Source organism: Elephas maximus, chromosome 19 (genome assembly GCF_024166365.1).
Source record: "Elephas maximus indicus isolate mEleMax1 chromosome 19, mEleMax1 primary haplotype, whole genome shotgun sequence".
In the NCBI taxonomy this organism is placed as follows: Eukaryota; Metazoa; Chordata; class Mammalia; order Proboscidea; family Elephantidae; genus Elephas; species Elephas maximus.
The window spans coordinates 19,849,643-19,874,389 of NC_064837.1; the positions used below are offsets into that span (position 1 = coordinate 19,849,643).

The following is a 24,747-nucleotide window of genomic DNA, read 5'->3' on the forward strand; positions in this document are numbered from 1 at the left end:
CAACATAGTCTCAAGTGTCCACCTGATCCAAGAAGCCTATTCCTCACCAGCATCCCTCTCCAACCCATTGTCCAGTCCAATCCCTGTCTGAAGAGCTGGCTTCGGGAATGGTTCCTGTCCTAAGCCAACAGAAGGTCTGGGGGCCATGACCGCTGGGGTCCTTCTAGTCTCAGTCAGACCATTAAGTCTGGTCTTTTTATGAGAATTTGGGGTCTGCATCCTACTGCTCTCCTGCTCCCTCAGGGGTTCTCTGTTGTGTTCCCTGTCAGGGCAGTCATCAGTTGTAGCTGGGCACCATCTAGTTCTTCTGGTCTCAGGATGATGTAGTCTCTGGTTCAGGTGGCCCTTTCTGTCTCTTGGGCTCGTAATTACCTTGGGTCCTTGGTGTTCTTCATTCTCCTTTGATCCATGTGCGTTGAGACCAACTGATGCATCTTAGATGGCTGCTTGCTAGCGTTTAAGACCCCAGACAGAACATTTTCTTAATAAACTTTGTTATGTCAATCAACCTAGATGTCCCCTGAAACCATGGTCCCCAGACCCCCACCCTTGCAACTTTGTCCTTCGAAGTGTCTGGTCGTGTTCAGGAAGCTCCTTAGCTTTTGGTTTAGTCCCGTTGTTCTGACTTTCCCTGTATTGTGTGCTGTTCTTCCCTTCACTTAATTCTTTTAATTGTGCCTTTAGTGAAAGTTTACAGTTCTAGTTTCTCATACAAAAATTTATTCACACATTATGTGACCCTAATCGCTCTCCCTATAATGTGACAGCACACTCCTCCTTTCCACCCCAGATTTCCATTATCCATTCAACCAACTCCTGTCCCTTTTTGCCCTCTCATCTCACCTCTGGACAGAAGTTGCCCTTTTAGTCTCATGGATCTACTTAAGCTAAGAAGCACTCTCTTCATGAGTCACCTAAGGTAACTCTTGTCCACTCTAGTTAGCGAATTCCCTTCTTTCCCTCCTCGCCCTCGTAACCATCAAAGAATGTTTTCTTCTGTTTGAATCTTTTCTTGAGTTCTTGTAATAGTGGTCTCATATAGTATTTGTTCTTTTTGACTAATTTCACTCAGCATAATGCCTGCCAGATTCATCCGTGTTGTGAGATGTTTCACAGATTCATCATTGTTATCACTGCATAGTACTCCATTGTGTGAATATACCATAATTTTTTTATCCATTTGTCTGTTGCTGGGCACCTAGGTTGTTGCCATCTTTTTGCTATTGTGAACAGTACTGCAATGAACATGGGCGTGCATATACCTATCTGTGTGATGGCTCTTATTTCTCTAGGATATAGTCCAAGGAGTGGGACTGCTGGGTTGTATGGTACTTTGATTTCTGGCTTTTTAAGGAAATAACAAATTTCTGAAGTGGTTGTACCATTTTACATTCCCATCAGTGGTGTTTAAGTGTTCTAGTCTCTCTACAACCTCTCCAACATTCATTATTTTGTGTATTTTTGGATTAATGCTAGCCTTGTTGGGGTGAGACGGTATCTCATTGTAGTTTTGATTTGCATTTCTCTGATGGCTAATGATCGCAAGCCATTTTCTCATGTACCTGTTAGCCGCTCCAGGCTCATCTTGATGATAGTGAGGTCCCCCCATCAATCTCTGTGGGATTGGCCCTTATATTCATTTCAAGGGTTGGCCTTCCTAGCCAGACCACAAACTGACCAATCATCTCAGTAGGCCTATTGACCAATTCCTGCAAGGTCACTTAATCCTAATGGGTGGTTTTATGCGCCCCATTTGCGTAGTATACTGACCAATCCCTTGCAAGATTGTGGCCCAGCCAATCATTTTTGGCAGAATTATAAACCTAAGGCCAGAAAGTCCATATGTAAGAGAAACCCATTGCCCCCGCAGGTCCAAACAGTCCCCTTTTTAAAACGTTAATAATACTTTACATCAGCATAAGAAATGAAATATACTCACTCAGCTTAGTTTCAAATAAATGAAAATACAGCATCTAAACTCTTTTTGAGGAAAAACTGATTATTTCCAAAAGCCTGAACTCTACCAACAGAGTGGATTATATAAGACGAAGCTAACAAACCAGTAAAGAGGAGAGGGGTAGGGAAGAAATTCTCCCTTTGAGATAAAGAAACGATCAATTTACTAGGGGAGTATTGGCTTTCTAACAAGTGAAAAGAAGGAAAGGCGGCTAAACAACCTGTTTCATTTTCTATAAATAAAACCTTGGAAGGCATATTGCCAAAGAAACACAAGTCAATATAAACCTTTATATACTGGGCTGCCAAACTTCACTTTTAGACAGTATATTAATTACGTAGTCAATAACCATGGGTTTCATTAGTGTATTAAATACCATGATCAATATTATTTATACTTTTCAAAGATACGCAACTCAGAAAAAAAAGTGGGGGAGGGGGAAATTTTTGACCCTGCAGTTCAAAAAAGTCAGAACGGCACAGCAGAGATTAGCTAGGCTTTAATGGAAAGCATAAAACACTGAAAATATGGACAGAAATCAGATTTTTTTTTCCAGTCTCTTTTACAATGAGACTGGAGGGAATTCAAGAACCATTTAAAATAAAGGCGAAATGATGAGATTTTTTTTTTCCTAATTGCTTAAATGCTGATGTCATGATGTATGCAAGTAAACATTGATCTACAAGGGAAAGAGAACTAGAACGTGAACAGTCTTTTGAGGTAAACTATATCCAAGAGAATTCTAAGAACTGTGGGCCAAAATCTATTTAGGCAATCCTCAGGGACCTCGCTCTCTTAAAAGCATAGCAGTGGAGCCAATTTCTGATGCTCCTCTACTGGTGATCTGATTTCCTGCAGGGAAATCCGTTAAAAATCCTCTCTAGAGAGCCCCCCCTCCCCTACAACACTCCCCCTGGATTTCTAATGACATCCATGTAGACAGGCTGCTTTTGTCATGCTGGTCATTAGAAAGAACAGTGACTGTACAATGTGATCCAGACACTTCAGGGTAACACTAGTAGTCGGTCCTCCTCACGGGGTAGACACATGTTGGAGACAGGAGTGAATGCTGGGAGTAGAAGATATAAAAGACTGGTTACTGGACCAAAAGCTGGATTACCACTTTCAACCCACAATTTGTCAATCCAGAATGGTGTGGAAGACCGTGATTTTCTAGTCAGTGGTTTATGAGCAAGGTTAGGCAGGACAGAGCTTCTGTAAAAACTGAGGCCTCAGCCACAGAATCAAGTGCAACCCAATTATCATCTTCTGAGACCAGAGAAGGGCAAGGAGATATATGTCTAAACAACTAATGGGCCTGAGAAAAGGGCCCTCTCTATTGGGAGCCAACCTGCCTAGAGTGAGCTGGTTCCTCCCAACAGAAGACGGTAAGGGCGAGATGGATGGGATCTTGTCACTCGATGATGCCACAAAGAGCCTGCATGTGCTGCCTTTGCACAGACTAAAAACTAGGTCCTCCAGCTGCAGGCTCACTGCAATGCTGCCCAACTGCTTGGAGAGAGATGTGCGGCAAATGCCAAGCGGTGGGCTGCAGCAACCGGATAGATAATTAATACGATTAGGAACACACAGGGCAGGCATGCGCTTGCTGACTGAAAAACCCAGTAGCATAATTACTGTTTTCTTACTCGCTCACTGTCTGTACACATTTCAAAGCCTGGTTGGTGTTAGCCTGCTGTGTAAATATCAATAAAATCCCAAAGTGCCAGATCGTCAGCATTCCTGGGCACAATGGCTTTTTGTTTTTAGTGTTTCCGTTCCTTTGAAGATGCATTTCAGGATTGCAAACGTTAGGAAGAAGGATCTCCACGCCTTGGACTAATCTTCGAGTTTGAAATGAGTTAACATCTCCCCAAAGTGAACATTTATTATGGAGGCTAATTAATTGCCTTCTAGTTATAAGAACTCTTCGCATTCAAAGGAAGTAGGAGTCATACTGTTTATTAAACAAAGCAAGGCAAACAAAGGGCTTCTCCCTTCAAAATCCTTTCTATTTAACATGGCTTTAATCAAGAAATGAAACATACAAATGCAAGAAATATATACAGGTAGAAAAAGTGTGTCTTCACCAACCCAAAATGCAACCTTAATTGAAAACTAAAGCGATGCTTTGTAGTTGCCTGCATTTCCCTAGGGGATGGCAAGTCAATGCTTATCAGCCTTCCTCAGAAGAGACAATTTTGATTAATATCAGACCCATCTGACTCAGTCTATTAGACCCTGAAGGAAGGATATTCTTCAGATATAAGAGATGCCTTTGATTAATAATTCTGCTGTATTGCCATTCCAAGCATTCACAACTACGTGGCACCTCTAGAAAGACAGATCCTTTGAATTCTAGGAAGACACACTTACTGAACTATCCAGGTTCCACGCAACCACTTCTCAGCTCTTCCCCCAGAAGGAACCCAAGTTGCGAAGGTGTCACCACTGGAGAAGTAAAACCCTAGTTACCCTAGCTACATAATTTATTTTACTCTCTGCAGATTTGGGGTCAATTACTTGTGACATAATTCCTGCTTAAAGATAATGAAGTCTTACTAAAATTGACAAAAGCCTAGGAGTGACTGGTACTATGGCACCTGCTGACTGACCCCTAGGTCTGACACAGCTTCATGCCACGGCCATCTGAGTGGACTTTCCTTTGCCCACCAGTGGGTTCCAAGATGCACATAAAAGAGGAAACTGCTTAGTCCACCATCAAGAGGCTCTCTGCACTGGGCAGCTAATGTGGAATTGTCACGCAGGGGGTAGGAAGAAATCCATTTCATTTCAGCTCTTTATTTTCGAGCTTTGGCCCAGTCAGCGCTGCTCTCCTCACATTACTGCGTGGCATTCTTCCTGATGCTCACGATTAGTCTTCTGCCGTATTCTCTGTAGTCCACAGGCTTCACGTCCACCACAGAGGCCTTAATTCGGGACTCGTCCTTTGGAAAGAGAAGAGCAGTTTGTGACCGACTGGAAAGCCCTGGCATGTAGCAATGGTGATAACCCCCTTTGCTTCAGTGGCTTCAATGATCCCAGCAGGAGGAAACACAGGACTCAGAGTTTAGTAATTCCAATGAAGAAAAAATTATGAGTGAGCACCAAGTCTAGAACTTCTGGGGCTGGCAGAGTGGACAGAAACCTCCCTTTCACAAAGGCCGTTTTCATCCTTTCCTCCTGCTCCCCCAAAACATTCAGAAATCTAGACTCCAAATGGTTTGAACCTTAGAGGGCTTATCTAGCTCAGCTCACTCTATTTACAGAGGGAAGAAGAGCCCAGAGAGGATAAGTGACTTGCCTAAAGCCACACAGGGAGTTCTGAAAGGTGAGCTTTCTTTTCAGGACAAGCTGCATGTGGTGTCAAAGAAAAAGCACTCGAGGCAGATGAAAAGACCTGGTTTGGGTCCCATCTCAGCTCTGGGTGAGTCAATCAATATCTCTGCACTGTACTTTCCCTGTCCATATGATGAGGTGGCTAAAAGACTCTTCAAGCCCTTCCCTGGCCCCCACTCCCCAACACTGTATCACACTGAGATTGTTGGCCCTTATCTCATTTAATGCTTACAGAAACAAACACATCCATTAGCAGCTATTATGGTTAAGGCCTAATAATCAAACAAAAGAATGAGTAAGGCCTGCAACAAAAGAAGCAGGAATGTTTCCAGAATGCTGCGTCCTCACTCGTTTATTTATATTCAGGAATTGGCCACAGCCTCTAGAGGCAGAAAGGGGGGATGTCCAGAAAGGGTGCAAGGGCTAGCTCAGGGCTTCTCATACTTTATCGTGTTCGGTGTATATACAGTGATATTTATAAGCTTGGTTAAGAGCAAAGCTCTGAGATGGGACTGCCTGAGCTGGAGTCTTATTTCTGTCACTTGCTTTAAACAAGTTACTTATTCTCTGTATGCCCACGTTTTTCATTGGTAAAATGGAGATACCAACATTTCTTATACATAAGGTTCCTGTCCAGACCAAGTGAGATAATGGATGTGAAGAGCTTAGAACAGTGTCTGGCAGATAGTAAGTGCTCAATAAATGCTGCTTTATTTTGACTCTATTTTCTGGGCAATTTTAGGAGTTTTGAAGGTAATTTTAGCTACGTGTGGGCTTTGCTTTATATGATGATTTTAGAACCTAAACTTTGTAGAAGATGTAAGTCCACTAGACACTATCAATTTTTGTCAGAACACAAACCAAAAAAAAAAAAAAACCAGTTTTAACTAAAAAGGCCATATAGTATTTTTTTTCCCTTAGATGTCTGACATTGGACAAGATACTTCACACCTCTCTGTTTCCTCATCTAAAAATGGGGAAATAGTACCTTGGTGCTGGGAAGATTCACTGGGTACTGAACACAAGGTGCCTGGGATTGAGTCTGGCACAGGCAAGAAACTAACTGACAGCTCTCACTGTTGCCATGTTATTGGCAGGTGACAAACAGCAATTTCCCACACCCCGGCTGACTTTACTTACATTGTAGGTCTCTAGTTTGATTCTGATCCTGAATGTAAAAGATCGAAAGCTGGCATTCTGGAAAACTTCCTCAAATGCTTGTTCATTCTGCAAAAACAAAACAAAAATTTAGACATGGAAACTACTGGCCCATCTGAAAATATCTGTAAGACTTTTGAAGAGGCTTTGAGAAAAATCTTTCCTTGAGGAAATCATCGCCCCCAGTGGTTTGAAATTCATTACGAATGACTAACCTACAGGTGTCATTTCATTACATAAAACGGTTTAAGTAGAATTTTATTATAACTTAAAACACTCTAGGTAAATGCATTTGTAGGCTTCAAAAGCTTGAGATGGAATAGACCTGAGGCCCAGCATCATCATCATCATGAATTTACAAATTAGGGAGAAAAAAAAAATTCAGAAAAGAATTCAAGTTGTCATATACATTATTTCTCTCAGACTCTGAACTCCCAGCTACAGGTGTGAGGGCAAGGGAGAAGACAGGTGAGGTGGGCAAAGGTTACCAACGGTCTAAGGAACAGCCCCTCCCTCTTTCCCTTGCCCCTCAAATACTATTTTTTGAAAAAGCCTGACAGGGATTAAAGAAAGCATTTTATATAAATTTATATAGAATAAACTTATCACTTTATGTAAAATTGATAGTTCCTATCAGTTAAGTATTATCTTTGCAAACCATATGGAACATGAAGAAAGCTTTGTTATATAGAACTCTTTCCTGTAAAGGTTACTTTACAAAAAAATAAAAAAGAAGTCTTCTGGACTTTCAGATTTGTAAATAAAACAACACGCTAAACCTTCAGAAAATAATGCCATCCTTCCTCCAAGATTAGGCAAGCAGGCAGCACATGCTCCAAGAACATCACGGTTCCAGAGCGAAGAGTTTCTATGTGTCCTCATTCACCAGCAGTAAAAACAGTCAAATGTAATAAGCTAATAAAAAAATCCTGAAAGGCTGCCTCGAGCCTTAAAATCTGGTATGAAAATAGAGGACCTGGTAAGACAGACAAAAGATACCATCATACACTTTTTTAATGATGATAAAAAAATACCATCTGGTTATTTCTGTCAACGGGCATGCTGGGACTCTTCAGAAATCACACGGACAATTTAGAAAAGGGTGGGGGAAGAGCCAAACGGGCAGAACCCAGGACAGGAAGGAATAAGGAACACATGCCAGAACAAATGCCCAATCCTTTCTCCCCAGTGGCCTTTACAACTATTCTAACCAATTTCCCGGAAATGGGGGGAAAAAAAAAATTAGAGATAGAAGTTAATGTGGCTCAGTAAATACTGCTTACTCAACAACAACAAAATATCTAAGAAAAGGAAATACTGCTTACACTGGTCTACTTTACATATTTTATCTGAACAACTGTCTTTCCTAAGTTTAGCATACTAAGTATATCCCCTGCCTTAAACAAACCTAATACGTGAAATGCAAATTTATAAAAATGGAATCGGCTAAAACGTCTAATAAAAAGAAAGTAATTTCCTGAGAACTGCACGTGACTACCCGAAATACCAAGTACTTTATATGTGCATTTAAACCAGGATTTGCCTTGGCTTTTCAGAAAGGTGTTTGTTTACTATGTCACCAAGGCATACTTGTACTTGAAGTTATTTCAGATGTCTTCCAGGTCTCAGATGATCACAGGCACACCAACTCTGGTGTGCTCACTGTAATAAGAGAAATAAGTGGTTCATACTTGAAAGTGCTTCATTTTTGAAGCACTTTTATGTACATCACACCTCATTGTTACCTCATTAGCCCATTACTTCATTACCTCATTGTTAACACATCCAAAATGGACAAAATTAGACAAAATCAGATGAGCTCTCAAATATCATTAGACCGAGATATGACATACAACATACAAAAGAGACAAACCAAAAAATACTGTAAAGCAAAAAGGGACAGCGTACAGCATGGGAGCTATTACAGTTATAATAAGACGTGGCCAACCTTCTCTTTTAATTCTCCCAGGTAAGCCGCGCTTTGTCCGAGGATGGCCTCTGCAGACTCCTGGAAACAAGTGACCCACTGATTCTCTAGAAAATCTGCAATATTTGCCTAAAAAACACAACTCTATGTTATTAGAGCAAAGAAACAAAGGAAAGCATGCTTAGGAGACTGAGATTAACTCTTCCCACTCATTAATTATTCCCAAAGAAAAACACAATACCACTAGATATACTATGCTCTTTGCAAAGAATGTGAAAGGTATCCTAGAAGAAGTGTGAAGTATAAGTCTGGATCCCAGCAGGAACACAATATGCTGTGGATGTGTGATTTCAGACCTCAGTGGGGCACAGCCCAACCGCACACTCCTTCAGATGCAAAATACAGGCACGTGGGACTTAGCCCTGCCCCACCCAGCTCCAACAGGCTTTGGACTGAGGGTGTTGAACAAGCCTCCAATGAGTCAGGGCGAGTTCTTGCATTTTAAATTGTACATTCTTCAGTCACTAGGAGGAGCTTCATGAGATGGGGCTAAGTCATTGCTGAGCAACCCAGACAATTTAAGAGCCTGAGCCAGGGGCCTTTATCTGGCCATCAAATTTACCTAGCAACTGCGTGAGTAATAACGTTTCTCCAATTAGACTGTGGTATGCAGTTAAACAGGGGAGAGTCAAGGAAGAAAGTGGGTATCAAAGAACCCAGTTGCTAAAGTAAAAGACTCTGTAGAAAAAAAAGAAAGCAAAGGGGTATTTTTTTTAATAATTTTTATTGAGCTTTAAGTGAACGTTTACAAATCAAGTCAGTCTGTCACATATAAGCTTATATACACCTTACTCCGTACTCCTACTTACTCTCCCCCTAATGAGTCAGCCTTTCCAGTCTCTCCTTTCATGACAATTTTGTCAGTTTCTAACCCTCTCTACCCTCCCATCTCCCCTCCAGACCGGAGATGCCAACACAGTCTCAAGTGTCCACCTGATACAAGTAGCTCACTCTTCATCAGCATCTCTCTCCTACCCATTGTCCAGTCCCTTCCATGTCTGATGAGTTGTCTTTGGGAATGGTTCCTGTCCTGGGCCAACAGGTTTGGGGACCATGACCGCCGGGATTCCTCTAGTCTCAGTCAGACCATTAAGTATGGTCTTTTTATGAGAATTTGTGGTCTGCATCCCACTGATCTCCTGCTCCCTCAGGGGTTCTCCGTTGTGCTCCCTGTCAGGGCAGTCATCGGTTGTGGCCGGGCACCATCTAGTTCTTCTGATCTCAGAATGATGTAAGTCTCTGGTTCCTGTGGCCCTTTCTGTCTCTTGGGCTCATAGTTATCGTGTGACCTTGGTGTTCTCCTTTGATCCAGGCAAAGAGGTATTTTAAGGTTGTCATTTTGATACTACATATTCATTTTGCAGGTATGTGGGGCTTTTAATATCAAATGCTATGATGAAATATAAAGTGATGTGGGAAAAGTTAAGAGCACTCACCATATAAGGTCATGGCATCATATGCTGGGGCTCACACCTACCGTGTACCCCATATTATCCTCCTAAGAGGAGAAGAGCATCACACCCTACAGGGTAACAGCACAGATGTGCAGGTGGGTACATGGCATGTGAAATAAGCGTGCACAGAATTCCACTTCTCAGAAGTTTAACAGAAGCTGATGGAATAAACTTTGAAGGCCAATTATTTTCTGCATTGAATTTTTTGTTGCTACCATGTGTTTTCATTAACGTAAAGCATACTGAACCACTGAGTGTTTGTATTTTTGGTAGGTACTACGGATTTTTTTCTAGCCTCATCCTACCAATCCTACCCTTGGAGTCCAGAGGGACATATGTGTCCCCTAAATTTTACCTCCAGAGAGCAGAGGGTCACAGGTGTCCCACATAGTTTTTATCAAAATCCCTATTTTTCCCACCAAAAACATTGATTCAGTACCACCTCACACGATGCCCTGTAAAACAGTAATTAGGGGCACATGCCCATTTTTTCCATTTCAAACTGTTATATAGGTCTCCACCTGCAGGCTGCATGTACTGTTTGTGGGAGAGCAGGTTCCCAATAAACATCAGAGGCCAGAAAAGTGTGTGGTCGCTATATGTACCATGGGCCAGGAAAAAGATAAAACTGTCTAAAACAATGGTCATCGTAGTTCAATGAAAAGTGTATAGTTCATAAAAAATATGATGCTTAAATAGAACTTCCCTGCTGAACTAACTGTTTAAAGGGCAAGAACGTAGAATGGGTTGATGGAATCCTTTATTAAAAATATTTTCTTAAAAATTTCCTATTACAAGAGTATTCGTTGCAAAGGAAAAAAAAATTAGGAATGCAGAAAAATATACAGAAGAAAATAAAAACCAACCAGAAGTAACTGCTACTGGTATTAGTCCTCTCAGGCTGTTTTCTATGTATGTGTACATATAAGACATACCATTCTATAATTTGCTGTTTTCAATTAATATAGCCCGAGTACTTGTCATTTTATAGTCTTTATTAATAATGGTTTACAAACATCTTAATTGTGGAACTTTGTCAAATAAGAAGCAAATTCTAATGCTTTCATGGTATTCCGCTCTATGGATATTTAACAAAGAAATTAACCAACGGAATATCAAGGATATTTAAGCTGTATCTATTTTTTTTTTTTTCAAAATAAACAACAGTGTAATAAACTTTATACATACATAACATCTCTGATTATTTCCTTAGAATAAATTCCCTTCAGGTGTTTACTGTATCAAAAATATAAACGAATTTTTTATGGCTTTGACATATTACTGCCAAATCACCTTCTAGAAAAATGTGAGGGCCATCTTCCTGTAACTTCACTATCATTTAGTATTATCATTAAAGGAAATAAACAAACAAAAAAACTTACACCATTCATTTTAAAGTTTTTAAAACAGAAAGAAACAATTCTTAACAATGCAAAAAAGCCACAGCCCCTTGTGAGCAAGTGGTCACATGCCTCCGAAGTCAGCTCTACTGAGGCTTGAGGAACAGATTATCCACAAGGAAAATAACTAAATACAGGCGCTGGCTGTGTAAGTACCATTACTGCTCTCCAAAAATGGCATTTCAAATTACTTTTCTCTATAACTGTTAGACAGCAAGCGCGACCAAAGCTGCCACTTGCTAAATGCATGGCAGACTGAGATCGGCCAGAGTATCTAAATACAACTTTCTGACATGAAAAAAAGCTTTTAGGAGGAGAAAACAGACTGCCGTTCATTTCTTCAAAGGCCTCATACTTCCTAATTTATCAAATAACCACAAGCTTTTTAGCACTTACTGCAGGCTTCCTACCATGGACTACAGTCACGTATCACTAAAACGTACATGATACGTTCTGTGATTTGGACATTGTACAAACATGTCTAAGTCATGAACGATAGCATTCACTGATTTTCCACTTCATGTTGTTAATAACCTTTGTTTCACTTCCAAATCGATACTTCTCCTTTGCCTCTTGCTGCTGCTATCCCTAGCACTGGTTTGGCTGCATTTGGGAGCCATGAGCACGTCACAGTAGTATTTTTCAGAAGAAAATTAAACAGAGAGATAATGCTACAACACTCAAGAGACACACGATACAAGAGATTGGATGCTGCTGCCTACGAGTCGAAGCATACACTGTTACACGGAAAACTTTTTTAAGTAGGGAAGGTTCACATTAAAATAACAATAGAGGGTACAGTACATCTATAAGCCAGTAACATACGCATTTATTATGACTATCAAGACATATGTATTATAGGCTATGTACTGTACCATTGTATGGAGCCCTGGTGGCGCAGTGGCTAAGAGTTTAGCTGCTAACCAAAAAGTCAGCAGTTTGAATCCACCAGCTGCTCCCGGGAAACCCTATGGGGCAGTTCTACTCCGTCCCATAGTGTCACTATGAATCGGAATCGACTTGACGGCAACAGGTTTGTTTTTTTTGTACCATTATACACCTGGCAGTGCAACTGATTTGTACATGAGACACGAGAGACACCTGTTTCACACAGGAAGCTGCTGTGTTCGGTATGTCCAGTTACACCCCATACATCCCATTCTCCAATCGGGATTTCTGAACTCTATTATAATCTTATGGGACCACAGATATATATGCAGTTGGACGTTCTCCGAACAGATGTTACACGACATGTGACCATATTTTGTTTTCGCTGTTTCACCCAGGGTGTCTGACACATGGCAGGGACTTGATAAACACCCCCAGTGGCTCTCATTTACCCACTCTACTTACTGCCAGGATCATGCGGTACTTGAAATTGGGAAATTCGCTGTCACACTTCTCACAGCGGTATAATCCGTTCTGCTGATCAATCACTTTCTTATTGCAGTCCTGAGTTGGGCAGGCCTGGTACATACAGTTCTCCTTGCGAAGATACACCACTGTCGCCACACAGCTGAAATAGTCCGCCTTCAGGTAGCAAGAGTGACATGAGACACAGAGCATCAAACCGATATTCAGGACTGAACTTACTGGCAGCTCAAAGCTTGCCCTTACACATAAGTGGAAGAGTTTCTATATTTTAATTCTCAAAATCACAAAGTGATTATATACGGAATGGTTCGTTCTGTAGTTTTAGAAATCATATGTGCTAACTACAGAACCCATAAAGGTAAATAAACCAAGCTCTAAAACACAGAATTCCTTAGCTACAGAAGAGTTCATTCTAAATCAGTTTAAAATGGAAATCTTTTCTCTTCTTTGCTTGTTCCTTTAACCCACCCAAGGTAACAGATCTCTGCAACACAGAGTGTGCAGACCACAAAACTCTAGCAAAGCTATGATCAACCATTCCTTCCGCAAATTATTCTGAAAACAGTGGTAGTGAATTCTAGGGCTTAAGATTTGCTTTTATCCTTTGTTCGGGGGAGGAGGGGGGAGGTCAGCAAACCTCTTCTGTAAAAAGCCAGAGAGTCAAGATTTTAGCTTTATAGGCTACCTGGTCATACTGCCTCTGCTGTGGCTGCTCAGCTCTGCTGCTGAGGTACAAGAACAGCCTTAGACAATATGTAAATGAACGTGTTTGGCTGTGTTCCAATAAAACGATTTACAAAAACAGGTGGCAGGGGGAAAGGAAAAGTTAGTGCTCAGGGGGCACTGAGTTTTTGTTAAGGCTAAAGAAAAATCTGGAAAAAGTGGTGATGGCTGCACAACACAGTGACTGTGTCATTAAGGTCACTGAATTGTACAGGTAAAACAGCTGAAACTGCACATTTTACCACAATAAGCGACAAAACGAAAAAACAAGGGGCAGACCAGATTTGGTCCCTGCACTGGTCTGCTGACCCTTAGTCGAGGAGGTCAAATTCAGTACAAGGCAAAAATAATTGTGGCTAACATCTGTGCCTTCAAAATTAAGAAATCACTGATGAGTAAATCTACCAAGGATTAAGTCATGTGCTTGGGTTTCTGCTGTTTATATTTGTTTTTTTGACCCCATAGAGAGGAACGGAAATGAGTAATTCTTTTGGGTACATTTAGTACTGCCAGGGAACAGTTCCCTCTGGGTGTACCCTGAATTCAGAGCCAGGTCAGCAACCTGTAGGGCTGTCTCAGGCCAAAAGAGGGAAAACCATAATGTGGATGTTTAAAGACCTTGGGCTAATCTCAGTTTAGAAGGTTCTAGAGAAAATAAGACTCCAAGGAGGCTGTCTAATGAGTCTTTCTGTATTTCCAGGTTAGCTCCGGATTCACAGTGTAACTTGAAAGTCTGGGTGCAGGTGGGTATTTCCAATGGTGGACTTATTATACATGGTCCACCCTTAGATCTAAGAGAGAAACAGTGGGCAAGAGAACTACAAGAATAAAAACTATATTGTATATTATGAAAAGAAAAAAGCAGAGGCTGCTGTTATTTGAGACGACAAAGGAGAAACAAATGATTTAAAAACTGAACTACTGACAGAATACATGTGTAGGTCAAGATGGGAGGAGGGTCACTTGAAAGGGCAATTGCAACTAAAGTCAAATAGCAGAGTCAGCGCCTGACAGAGGATCCTGGCGATTCTCAGCCTAAGCGAGGTTCATGTTTTACAGGCAGCTAAAGCACAGGTGAACTGCCCATGTCTGACCCTGAACCTAGTACTTAACACTTGTGAACTGTAACTTCAAAAAAACATCTTCTTGAAATGTGGGCACTTCAATTTGCAAGAACAATCACAAAGAAGAAACATGGACTTGAAGGCAAGTCACATTATCATAAACAGCTTTGTTATTACTGCCTCTAAGAATTCAACAACTCTGTGGAGTCACGGTTCTTCCGGTTTTCTGCCCCCACATACCCGAGGGATACAACATGCCCCTATCGGTAAGTGCAGCCTCATCACCCTGGCAGTGAATCCCAAACCCCACGCCGTGCTCCGGTCACAAATCACAGCTCTGAATTAATGTCTGGCAGACAGGCTCAGAAACCAGATTTGAAAACTCATCCTTCTGCATGCTACATGTGCTTTTATGAAGCGAGTTAGGAAGGCAAGCTACCTTGTCACCCTGGCCCAGGTTCTCTGATTTGACCTCATACAAAGTTTTCCAGTTGGTGTTGCTCCCTCCTATCCCTCCACTCTTTAGGTCAGAGATGGAAACACCATCTAAGGCTTGTCCTTCTGAGTCAAACCTGAAAAACAAACAAAGAATAGGGACAGGCACTTGATATGCTTCTCTATTGTGCTACTTGTTCCTATATGCCCCACACAGGCTCCCCCGCTCCCCTACCTTTTATGGCTGCAGTCATTGGAGATGGAGTTAGTGTCTTCCTAACTGTATCTTGAGTCCACTGAAGCACACGAATGACCCTTATAATCTCAATTGTTTTGATGCCCCCCAGTGGTCAGGACAGAGAGTGCCAAAGCACCACAGAACCTTTTCTTAAATTAGCCCTGCACAGCAACACTGGCCTGTGGGCCCAAGGCCTAAAAATAGTAACTGGGGACATCAACAGCAAAACAGCAACAATGCAGAGCTCCGGTCCAGCCTTCGGGCGACTGACACTCATTCTCTGTCAGCAGCAGCGTTTTTATCATCACTGAAATGTATCCGCATAGAAAGGGACGGTTATCAATTGTAACGGGTGAGCAAAACTGTTTCCATGGTGAAAGATCTTTTAAGCTTGATACAGAGTCCAAAAGATTACATAACCCAAAGTAATTTACTAGAAGGCATTATGTATTTTCTTGGTGTGGATCTACCTCCTCAGTGAGATTTTACTTAAGCCAATATTAAAAGTTAAATTTCTATTAAATCATTGTCAAAACTGATTGCGTTTCTTGACCATGTAACAGCTGATATGAAGGAACGGGGGCAGGGAGAAAGTGGCTCCAAAACAAATTTGTAACAGGGAGGAGGGAGCCTGAGATTACAGACATGCCAAACGTCATCCCAAAGGTGGACAACTGAAAGCTAAGCACATCCAGGACAGGCTCCTTAGAAAGAGACCATCTGGCAGAATGAATGCTGCCCTGCGTTGCAGACAATTGCCTTCTCATTCTTTCAGGTAAGCGGCTAAATCCGTCACAGAGGCACAGCACGCTCCATAAATCTGTTTCACCACTACCAGCTACATAAGTTTACGGTTTCGAAAACTCCAAGGAGACGTTTGCCACAAAATACAGCTCATCAGCAGTCAACAGAGCAAGGAGAGAGGCAGCCCTTCTTACAGTAAAAACTCCACACCGCTACAGCCAAGATCTCAACATCTCAAGTGCTTGCCTAGGTGGAGTATGTGCTCCCAACTTCTCTTTGGTCAATGCCAAGTTAGTTTATTCTAGGGAGAGGAATGTCTTTTAAAGGTGATGGGGATCATGGTTATTGACAAGTGAAATATGAAGACCTTAATGTGGGCGTCGATTAACCTGGGGTCAAGCTCCAGAGCCTGAAAGAAAACCAAGCAATAAGGACAAACTAAAGCCGTGGTTATTTCTCATCAGACTATTAACGGTCCCCGCTTTGTAAGGCAATACCAGCTACATAGTTAAATAAATAAAAATCTGCAGACTGTACTCATGAGGCCGGCTTACGTGACATGAGCGCTCTAGAAAATGTTTCACGAAACCATTAAAATACTATTGCTACTGTTCACATTAGACTCAAAACAAAAGTGGGGAGTATGTAATATGAGCTAATTCCTCAGTCACTTAAACCCTAAGACATGGTTTGAAACCGACCTGTGTCCCCCTGTGATTACAGCTATACAAATTATTCAAGCTCAAGCTAGTTGAAGTGTTTTCCGTGACAACAACAATTCTTGCATACCATGTTTCGGTTTGAAGTGCTCTTTTAAGGCAGAGTTTCAATGCCCTAAAGAGTTAGATATATTAAGATTTTAACAGGCTGTCCTCATTCCTTGAGTGCTTTGGGAATAACAATACAATGCCAACAAAAGCCCATTGTTCCCACCACACTTTATCGGAGCCCAGCAAATACACTCTAGATGATGTGATGGGTACGAATGACTTGACAGAGTAAGAAAGCACTTTCTCCTCCCACACCACAGAAGCCCACAGCTGTAAAGTCAGGAGAGAAACGCGCTCTCAGCTCACAGCCCCTCAGATCGGAGCTGCTACAGCCTGGCTGCACCCTGCTTTGCCAGGATCCAGGTCAGCATGCAGCACTCTGTTCTAATTGCCTCCTCTGACTCTTCAGGTTTGTCATGGGATTACAGGTTTGTCAGTTTAAGGACTCTAAGGCCATCCTCTCAGAAGGTATAATGCCTCCAAGAAATGCAGAAACTGTTCCATTCAGTAACGAAGCCCTCTGCTCGGCAGACAGCTCACATACTGATCGTAAGAACCAAAAGAACCAGCTCGTCTCAAAGCCCAGGCTCAAATAACTCCTTTGTTTAGCCCCATAAAACCTACCATCCACGAAGCTTGTAGGCCTCTGGGATATCAGGATTCACAATGACAGTGCTTGAAGACAGTACAGAGAGGCTCCGTCCACCAAAATCAGAAACTCTGGCTCCTTTGATAGCCATCACGGGCTGTCTAGTACCATCAAATTTATCAGCCTGCATAAGAACAAAAAACACCAACCACACACAAACAAGTGTCACTGGCAGGCACGGCTGAGGAAGAACACACAGAACATTTTTATAGGAAACAAGGAAAACGTCAACGGTATGTTGAATGTAATAAGTGGTAACATGGAATCTATACAAGATAGACCACACACAAGAATCTGCTCAGAGAGAAATCAAAAAACTAATCTATCACCATTTTCCTAGAGTTAGAGAAAACAGAATTTCACTATATAAGGGTTTAAATCACAGGATACCTCACAGAAGTGAATCAAATAAAGGATTTCAAATATACCCTAGACAGCCCAGCCCTTCACCCTTGCATGGCCAAAGCCCCACAACTCATGGGATGAGACAACCCACCTAAGTCCTTTACGTCTCTGCCTGTCTGTATGTAAGCTGACTGCTCAGTGCAAGTACTTACATCTTCTCCCCATAGAGTTGCAGATACCACCTTCCCCGACATGTCCATCAAATAGATATTTCTCTTAGAAACTTCTCTGTTGTTAGACTTCACTACGATTTTTGTGGCATCTTCATAGCTCTTGCAGACTCCAATTATGTCTAAAGCATAGGCACAACGTTTTAGCAAGAGATGGTCAAGACCCCCATTATCGTATGACAAAGGTTGTATGGCAAGCACTTCCATCTTAGACCTTCCCGACAGACTGCAAATAAAACTGATAACTGCCACTCTCTTTGTTCCCATATGTGGACTTACCTACGAGCGAGTCTTTGGACTTGTTCTCTAGGTCATCAATCCCTGTGAAGTCAAACTGCATTGTAGGTAAATGATGACCATCTTCACAGGGCATGACAGAAGTCTCATTATTGAAGGTCATCTCATAGTCATTTTTAACAGCTGTGAATTGTTTGTTAGCAATCTTCAGGGTGCCTTTTGAGAAATAATAGACCTGCAAGAGAGGCCAAGCCATGGAACATCTGTCCAGACATAAAAACCCTTTGCCACTACACGCCTTGCTGGACAAAAGCCCCCTCACCCCCACGCCCAAATCAGCACTACCGTACCTTGTTCACTTCGATAAGGGGAAAGAACTTGTCTGCTTGCTCGTTGAAAGCCGTAGCTCGGATTTCACCCTGCAGAAACATGTGAGAGTTGTGTTCAAAACCAAGCTTTACCAGTGAAAAACAGGACACCTTAGTATCAAAATGGCACCTTCAGAGCAGTAGCACAACCATAAATGGGATCTATGAAAGGACTAGAGACACTCCAGAAGCCACATTTTGTAGTCTTCAATCATCCAAGCTATCAGCCCTAATGAAAAAGTGGAGATCCAACTAGCTAAACCTGTAATCATGCTTTATTAATCTCAGAAACTTAAAAAAAAAAAAAAATCCAGCAGTGAGTTTTATATTCTAACAACAACAACAAAAACTTTTGAATACTGAGTGGCATGACTAAAGGCCACAGGGAAGCATGCTGAACAAGACGATTCACCAGCATCCACGTGAGAAATGAGGAATTACTTCACATTCAGGAGTCGGCGCCAAAAATGATACGACCAGTCATGTTTTCAAGTTGCTTGGGGTTTGATTTTCACTTTTACTTTTTTGTCAGTCAAAATGCTACAGAGGGATAAGAAACTTAAGTAAACAGTTTAAATGTTACCAAGGAAAGGAAGAAATTGTCTCTAATTTGCCCTCTGAAAACAAAGCCCTCTTAAGGGGTTAAAAACCTAGAAAATACGCAGCACTTTGAAAAGAAGGCCTGAAGTATATTTTAGGACTTATAAACAAAACCAAGGGACAGATACACAGCTATCAAAACTCCATAGCTTGGAAATGTTTTGGTCCTGTGAGCATTCTTCGGTTGTGTTTAAATAAAGCATATGAAGAGTCTACGCAGTCAGAATCCATTTCCCACAAAGCCATTCATTTAGCCAGGTGGCTGCTGCCTGCCTTCTGCTGTGACCCAAAGCTCCACTCCACTCGTAAGCAGGAATCGTAGTCCAGGGCCTCAAGTAAGCCTGCCAGTAAGGCAGGGCGTCTCTAGTTCCTCCTGCACACGTGCTACTTATACATTTAGAAAACTGATTTCTACTTTGATAAATGCTTTTATTTAATGTCAAGGATTTTATTTATGACCATTAACCCTCTGCTCCAAAAGACTATAACAAAGGAAAGAACAGCAATGACAATCGTGCTTCTTTTTGACCTACTATTATTTTGCACCTGATCAGCCTGCACAAAGATAAGTCCTCTGTTTTCCAGAGTCAAGTGCTCCTCTTTCCTCACTTGACAAAATACTCACACTTTCATCAACCAGTTCTATAGAGAAAAGCTTTCCTTCTCCTCGAGAGTTGCTCCAGGTACGGATCTGACTTTTGTTGGTGACACGAGCGCAAATGGTCCACCTAAAAACCAAACGGTGCATTACTGTTTGAAGTCTTACTTGGGAAGGATCTGAAAGGTTTCCCATCATCTTCCTGTGGCCTTTCTTATCTTTTGCATATTCCAGAATGTTAAAATGTTGTGTTGTGTTAAAATGTTAGCTGTCTTTTAATCTAAAACCCAAAGATGACACACAGGTTTGACAGTTTATAGAATAAGCAAATAGGGAAACATACAAGGTGATTTAACACTAACTCATTCTCCTGTCAAGTAGGTAAAACGATAACCTCTCCCTTCTCCAAAAAGCATCACCAAGGCAGCAATATCCCTTAGTGAAAGGTTCTAAGCAGTAATACCAGCAATTAAATTTCGCCACTATTTTCAATTATGAGAACAGAAGTCACTGATGTCAAACCTCTGTCTTATTTCTAATACACACTGAATACAAATACAAGGTTACAGAACGTCATACTGGTGAGTTATCCAAGGAAAATGCTCTAGAACAGTATGAACGAGAGGCTACCGAAAATGGAGGCACAAGATCCGAGATCTAGTCCTGGGTCCTGAATGTAGGTGCTGGGCAATTTAGTTACCTTACTTATAATTTCACCAGGGAGGGGGGGAGCTTTTCTATCTTAAAAAATACTGAAGAACAAATAAAATACATTTGAAAAAGTTCTGGGGAAAAAAGTCACTAATTGTTAACTGCTCAAATTAACTTTTAATGGAAAAAGTCATAAAAGAAATATATGTTCAGGACATATTAATGGAGTTAATACAAACAGTACAGATTCTTCTAGCCATAGCAACTCATATGTAACTCATAGCAACAATTTTCAGACTAAGTCAACTATTTACATGATGAGAAGATGAAATGCCTCCTAAATTAGAACGAATACTTATTTTTACTCACAAGACTATCAACTGATTCCTCAAGCATTAAATATTTTTTATTTCAAATTCTTTGAAAATGAACAAAAACAAGAGCAGCCAAAAAAAGTAGTAGAGGGACGGCTGCACTTGCAGATACTACTTAGGCCAGATAAATGCTTCACGGGGTTTGATTTTCTTGGTTTGAAGGTTTAGGGTCATGGCTTCATGGGTCTATCCAGTCAACCGGCCTAATGTTTTTAGTTTTTAGTTTAATTCTAGTTTGATGAGTAGCACCTGGTGTTTTAAAAGCTTGCCAGTGGCCACCCAAGATACAAGTGGTCTCTACTTGCCTGGAGCAGTAGAAAAAGAAGGAGATCCAGGAATCAGAGAAAGAAATGCACGGCAGGTCTAATTTCCTACATACTAAACTACTACTTCTTTTACTATGAGACCAGGAGAAATGGCTGGTGCTTGGCTCCCATTACCAAACGTTTTCTGATCAAAAGGAGGGAAATATAGCACAGACCAGCAAATTCTTATGGAGATCCATTAAGACTGGGGGAACCCTTAAATCTATTGTCCTGAAATAATCTTTAAACTTTGAACTGAAACTATCCCATAAAGTCATCTGTAAACAAAGCAATACTTTTGCTCAATTAATAAAGAATGTCAGCCTTAAACACTGGGATCTACTAAAGAATTATCTAAATGTCATCAAATTGATAACAGTAACTCTAAAGCACAGGTAGAACTTTAAGAGGCACAGAAAGCCAAAAGTTAATGGTGGCGAAACAATACGGATAGAGATCGTGAAAATGGTCACACAATGTGAAGAAAGTAACCAAGGGCACTGAACTGTATGTACATGTAGAAATTATTGAATGAATGTATGTTTTATCGTGCATTTTTTCACCGAAAAAAGAATGAAACTCTTTTATTGCTATTCTGCCATTCTTTCTGATAAGCAAGTTAAAGGTTGCCACAATTTGTACCCTTTTCCTTCTCAGAAAAAAAGAGACCCATTTTATGTGGTGGTGACCTTGATGTTCAGGCATAAGAAACTCAAAAGCCCACCCATGACAACTATTTATACAATCTGTAAGCACACTCTGAACTTATTCTATGAAACAACTCACTTGGACTGGTAAGGGGTGAGGCTGGCAATGGGTACCACTTTGGACTGTGTTCCCCCAGCTGTGTTCACCAGGCTGGTGCCTCCAGCTTTTCCAAATGTCTTTGGGGCACCATAAGCCTTCGATACAATGGAACCTTTAAAATAAACAGAAAGGATAGTGCATTATTCTACTTAGCTTTTATAATAACTTTTGCAAAAACTCTCAATTACTGAGGTGCAACTGGTAAAACTATATAAAATGAGAGGCAAAGTTTTCCTTTTTTACTATCTAAGGGATACGAGGGTCAAGTAGATTGAAGCAAGCAGCTAGAAAAACAATCTAGAATCAATACCGGGCACACAGAGGTTCACTATCACATTTGCTGACTTAAGCCCTCGTCAGGATAATGGTAGTGAATTCAGTCACTGCACTTTCTGAAGTCCATTCTCTTAAACTTTTCTTTTACATCACTGGGCAAGGTAATGGATCAGAGAAAGAAAACCAACCTTCTTGACTGTAAACTGATGGCAAGTCATTAGTCACATAATAAAAAAAGCAAAAGGGAGGGCTAGGACGTAAGGGACATACTTGAATGGATCATTTGAGGTGAAGGACACCTATTCTGAAACACGCCAGGAAGACCCCAGTGCTCAACTGGCCTATAAGACTAAAAAGCATAGAATGAAGTCTATGGGATTGGGGTTAGTTGGGGAAAAAAGAGCAAGAATCAGTTTTTGGCTCAAAACATGTAGGTGGGTGACCACTGTGATGCCTTCTGCCTCCTTCATCTGAGCCTAAGCAGCTACCCTCCACTTGGAAGGAACAGGGAATTAAAGCCTATTAGCAGATGGGTTTCTTTATACACTCATTATTTCTGTAAAGCTTCAATCTCCAAATTAAGAAAACATAATTTAGATCAAGGATTTCATATTTCATATTTCTTCAGAATCAAATTTAAAGATGTAAATCTACCATTTATTCGGCATTTATTTATTGAGTTTCCATGGCATGTAGCACACTGTTACAGGTATTCGCAGCACTTAGTAAAAATATACACACTGTTTCAGATCCTAACATCTTCTATTCTAACTGGGGAGTCAAGAGAGACCAACACACATACAACAGCAGTAATTACCTCAAGAGTATGCACTGAAGCTCATGGACTTTGTAGAATATGTGTGTGTGATTTATGTCCATACATGCAACATACAATTACACAAACATAGACACATGCCTATTCATCCAATTTCTCATGCCAGGCAGCTTCCCCTCAATACACACCCAAGTCCTTTTTCTTTCACCACCCAGTTGATGCATGTTTAGGCAACATTAACTAATTTTTTTTTTAATGAATTTCAATCTAAGTTAAAGTCAAACTGGAAAAGTAAATCTGTGGCAGGCCAGAAAAGAATAACACACCATATTTCAGCTTAAGAAAGTGACTTTTAGATTATTTGCCACTTATCTTAGCTAATCCACCCCCCCTTCAACAGTACATAACTGGAGAGCTGTGTAGAAACTAGCTAACTTGCTAAATCTACTGACGAATGGGGAAACAGTCCTATGTCCTACAGGTTTCACAGAAGCATTAGTGATGATTTTATCTTGCTTTTCTGAGAATCTTAGCATTGAAAAACAGGAACTAATAGTCGAGGGTAAAAGAGGAGAGGCATGCGAAGCTGCAACAGAAAAGGACCTCTAAAAATAAACCCAACCAATTCTACAATCGTAACTTTCATAGGTGACTTCTCAGATCAAGAGATCCCTAAAGCAAAGGCCAGAGAGTAAACAAAATGGTTCCATTAGAGCTTCTCAGGACCTGCTGCACAGCAAGTTAAAGGAAGAAACTATCTCTCATCCATGAACTGAGAAGCAGAGCCTATGACCAATATAAATGATACTGCCGCCTTCAAGCAAACGATAAATATCCCAGACAGCCCCAAACAGGAAACTTGAAGAGAGACAAGTCAAATTTAATAAGCAGATCCTAGATAGTTAAAAGGCAAGAATTTAAAAGGTATGCAAATTCACAGGAAGCCAGAGGGTGTAAAACTTCAAGATGTGAGAAACTGTTAAGATAAGCTATTAACAGAGAAGAGTATAACATTCTGATAAAAAAGGCATATTGTTAAAAATCTTTAAAAGACTACCTTTAATTGTTTTTTCAACCACATACTTTAAATAAGAATCTGAATTATTCTTTGCAAGAAGCAATTCTGTCATGTATGGCATTTTGAAAACTCCCTTCTGTCCCAGATCAAATTTCAAAACGTTCTTCAAAAAACTGACACACAGAAGGAACACACGTCCTCACATGGCAATCTTACCCATTCCTGAACTCCCATTCTGTTGCTGGGGTTTGCTGGTTGGTGGACTGGCTGCTGAGGCTGGGGTAGCAACTACCTGCTGCTGCCCATGGCCTGAGGATCAAAAGGGAAAAGCCATTTTAGTGCAAATCATTTGGGTTGAAGGATGTAAACTTAAGTGGAAGACATATTCTGAAAAAGTGTAAAATTTTGATTTTGTCAAAGCCTCTCACAGGTCAGAATTCATGCTGGGGCTTTGATTGCATGCAGTGAATTTCCAGGAGTTCACTTTTTGTTTTCATTACTTTTACCTTTCACCTGCTTATAATTGATAGCTTTCAGTTTTAATGAGGTTCTCCCCTAAAGCCTTGCCCATTTCTCCTGCGTGAACCTGCAGTCAAGTCACTGGGCTGAATCTGCAACATTACCACTATTTCCATAGCAACAAATCGATGTCATCAACAGAACAGTGTGTTCACGGCAGGATCTATCAGAAGGAAAAGCTGGGTGGTAAGAAAAACCTAAAAGCAGTTCAATTGTCTCTGAAGTGCTCCTGCTTCAAAGGAAACGGCGACGTTCAGAAAAGATTCTACCCTTTCCCTCCCAAACAAAGCCACCTTATTTTGTAACTGACAGTTGGTGGAAAATAAGAGTTGAAAGAGTCTTAGGTACCGTG

At 41.0% G+C, this 24,747-nt stretch overlaps 1 protein-coding gene across 1 annotated transcript in view; it reads right to left on the reverse strand.

Annotated features, from left to right (window-relative positions):
* Positions 1-3,903: 3,903 nt before the first annotated feature.
* Positions 3,904-24,747, reverse strand: part of RPA1 (replication protein A1) — a 61,842-nt gene continuing 40,998 nt past the window's right edge. The window contains exons 6-17 of the mRNA XM_049858831.1: positions 24,093-24,185; positions 21,787-21,919; positions 19,698-19,800; positions 18,455-18,523; positions 18,147-18,339; positions 17,850-17,989; positions 17,268-17,416; positions 14,896-15,028; positions 12,649-12,825; positions 8,403-8,510; positions 6,437-6,523; positions 3,904-4,905 (exon numbers count right to left, since the gene is read on the reverse strand). Coding sequence (XP_049714788.1) covers positions 4,801-4,905; positions 6,437-6,523; positions 8,403-8,510; positions 12,649-12,825; positions 14,896-15,028; positions 17,268-17,416; positions 17,850-17,989; positions 18,147-18,339; positions 18,455-18,523; positions 19,698-19,800; positions 21,787-21,919; positions 24,093-24,185 — 1,490 coding nt within the window. The 3' untranslated portion in view covers positions 3,904-4,800. The remainder of the gene's footprint in view (positions 4,906-6,436; positions 6,524-8,402; positions 8,511-12,648; positions 12,826-14,895; positions 15,029-17,267; positions 17,417-17,849; positions 17,990-18,146; positions 18,340-18,454; positions 18,524-19,697; positions 19,801-21,786; positions 21,920-24,092; positions 24,186-24,747) is intronic.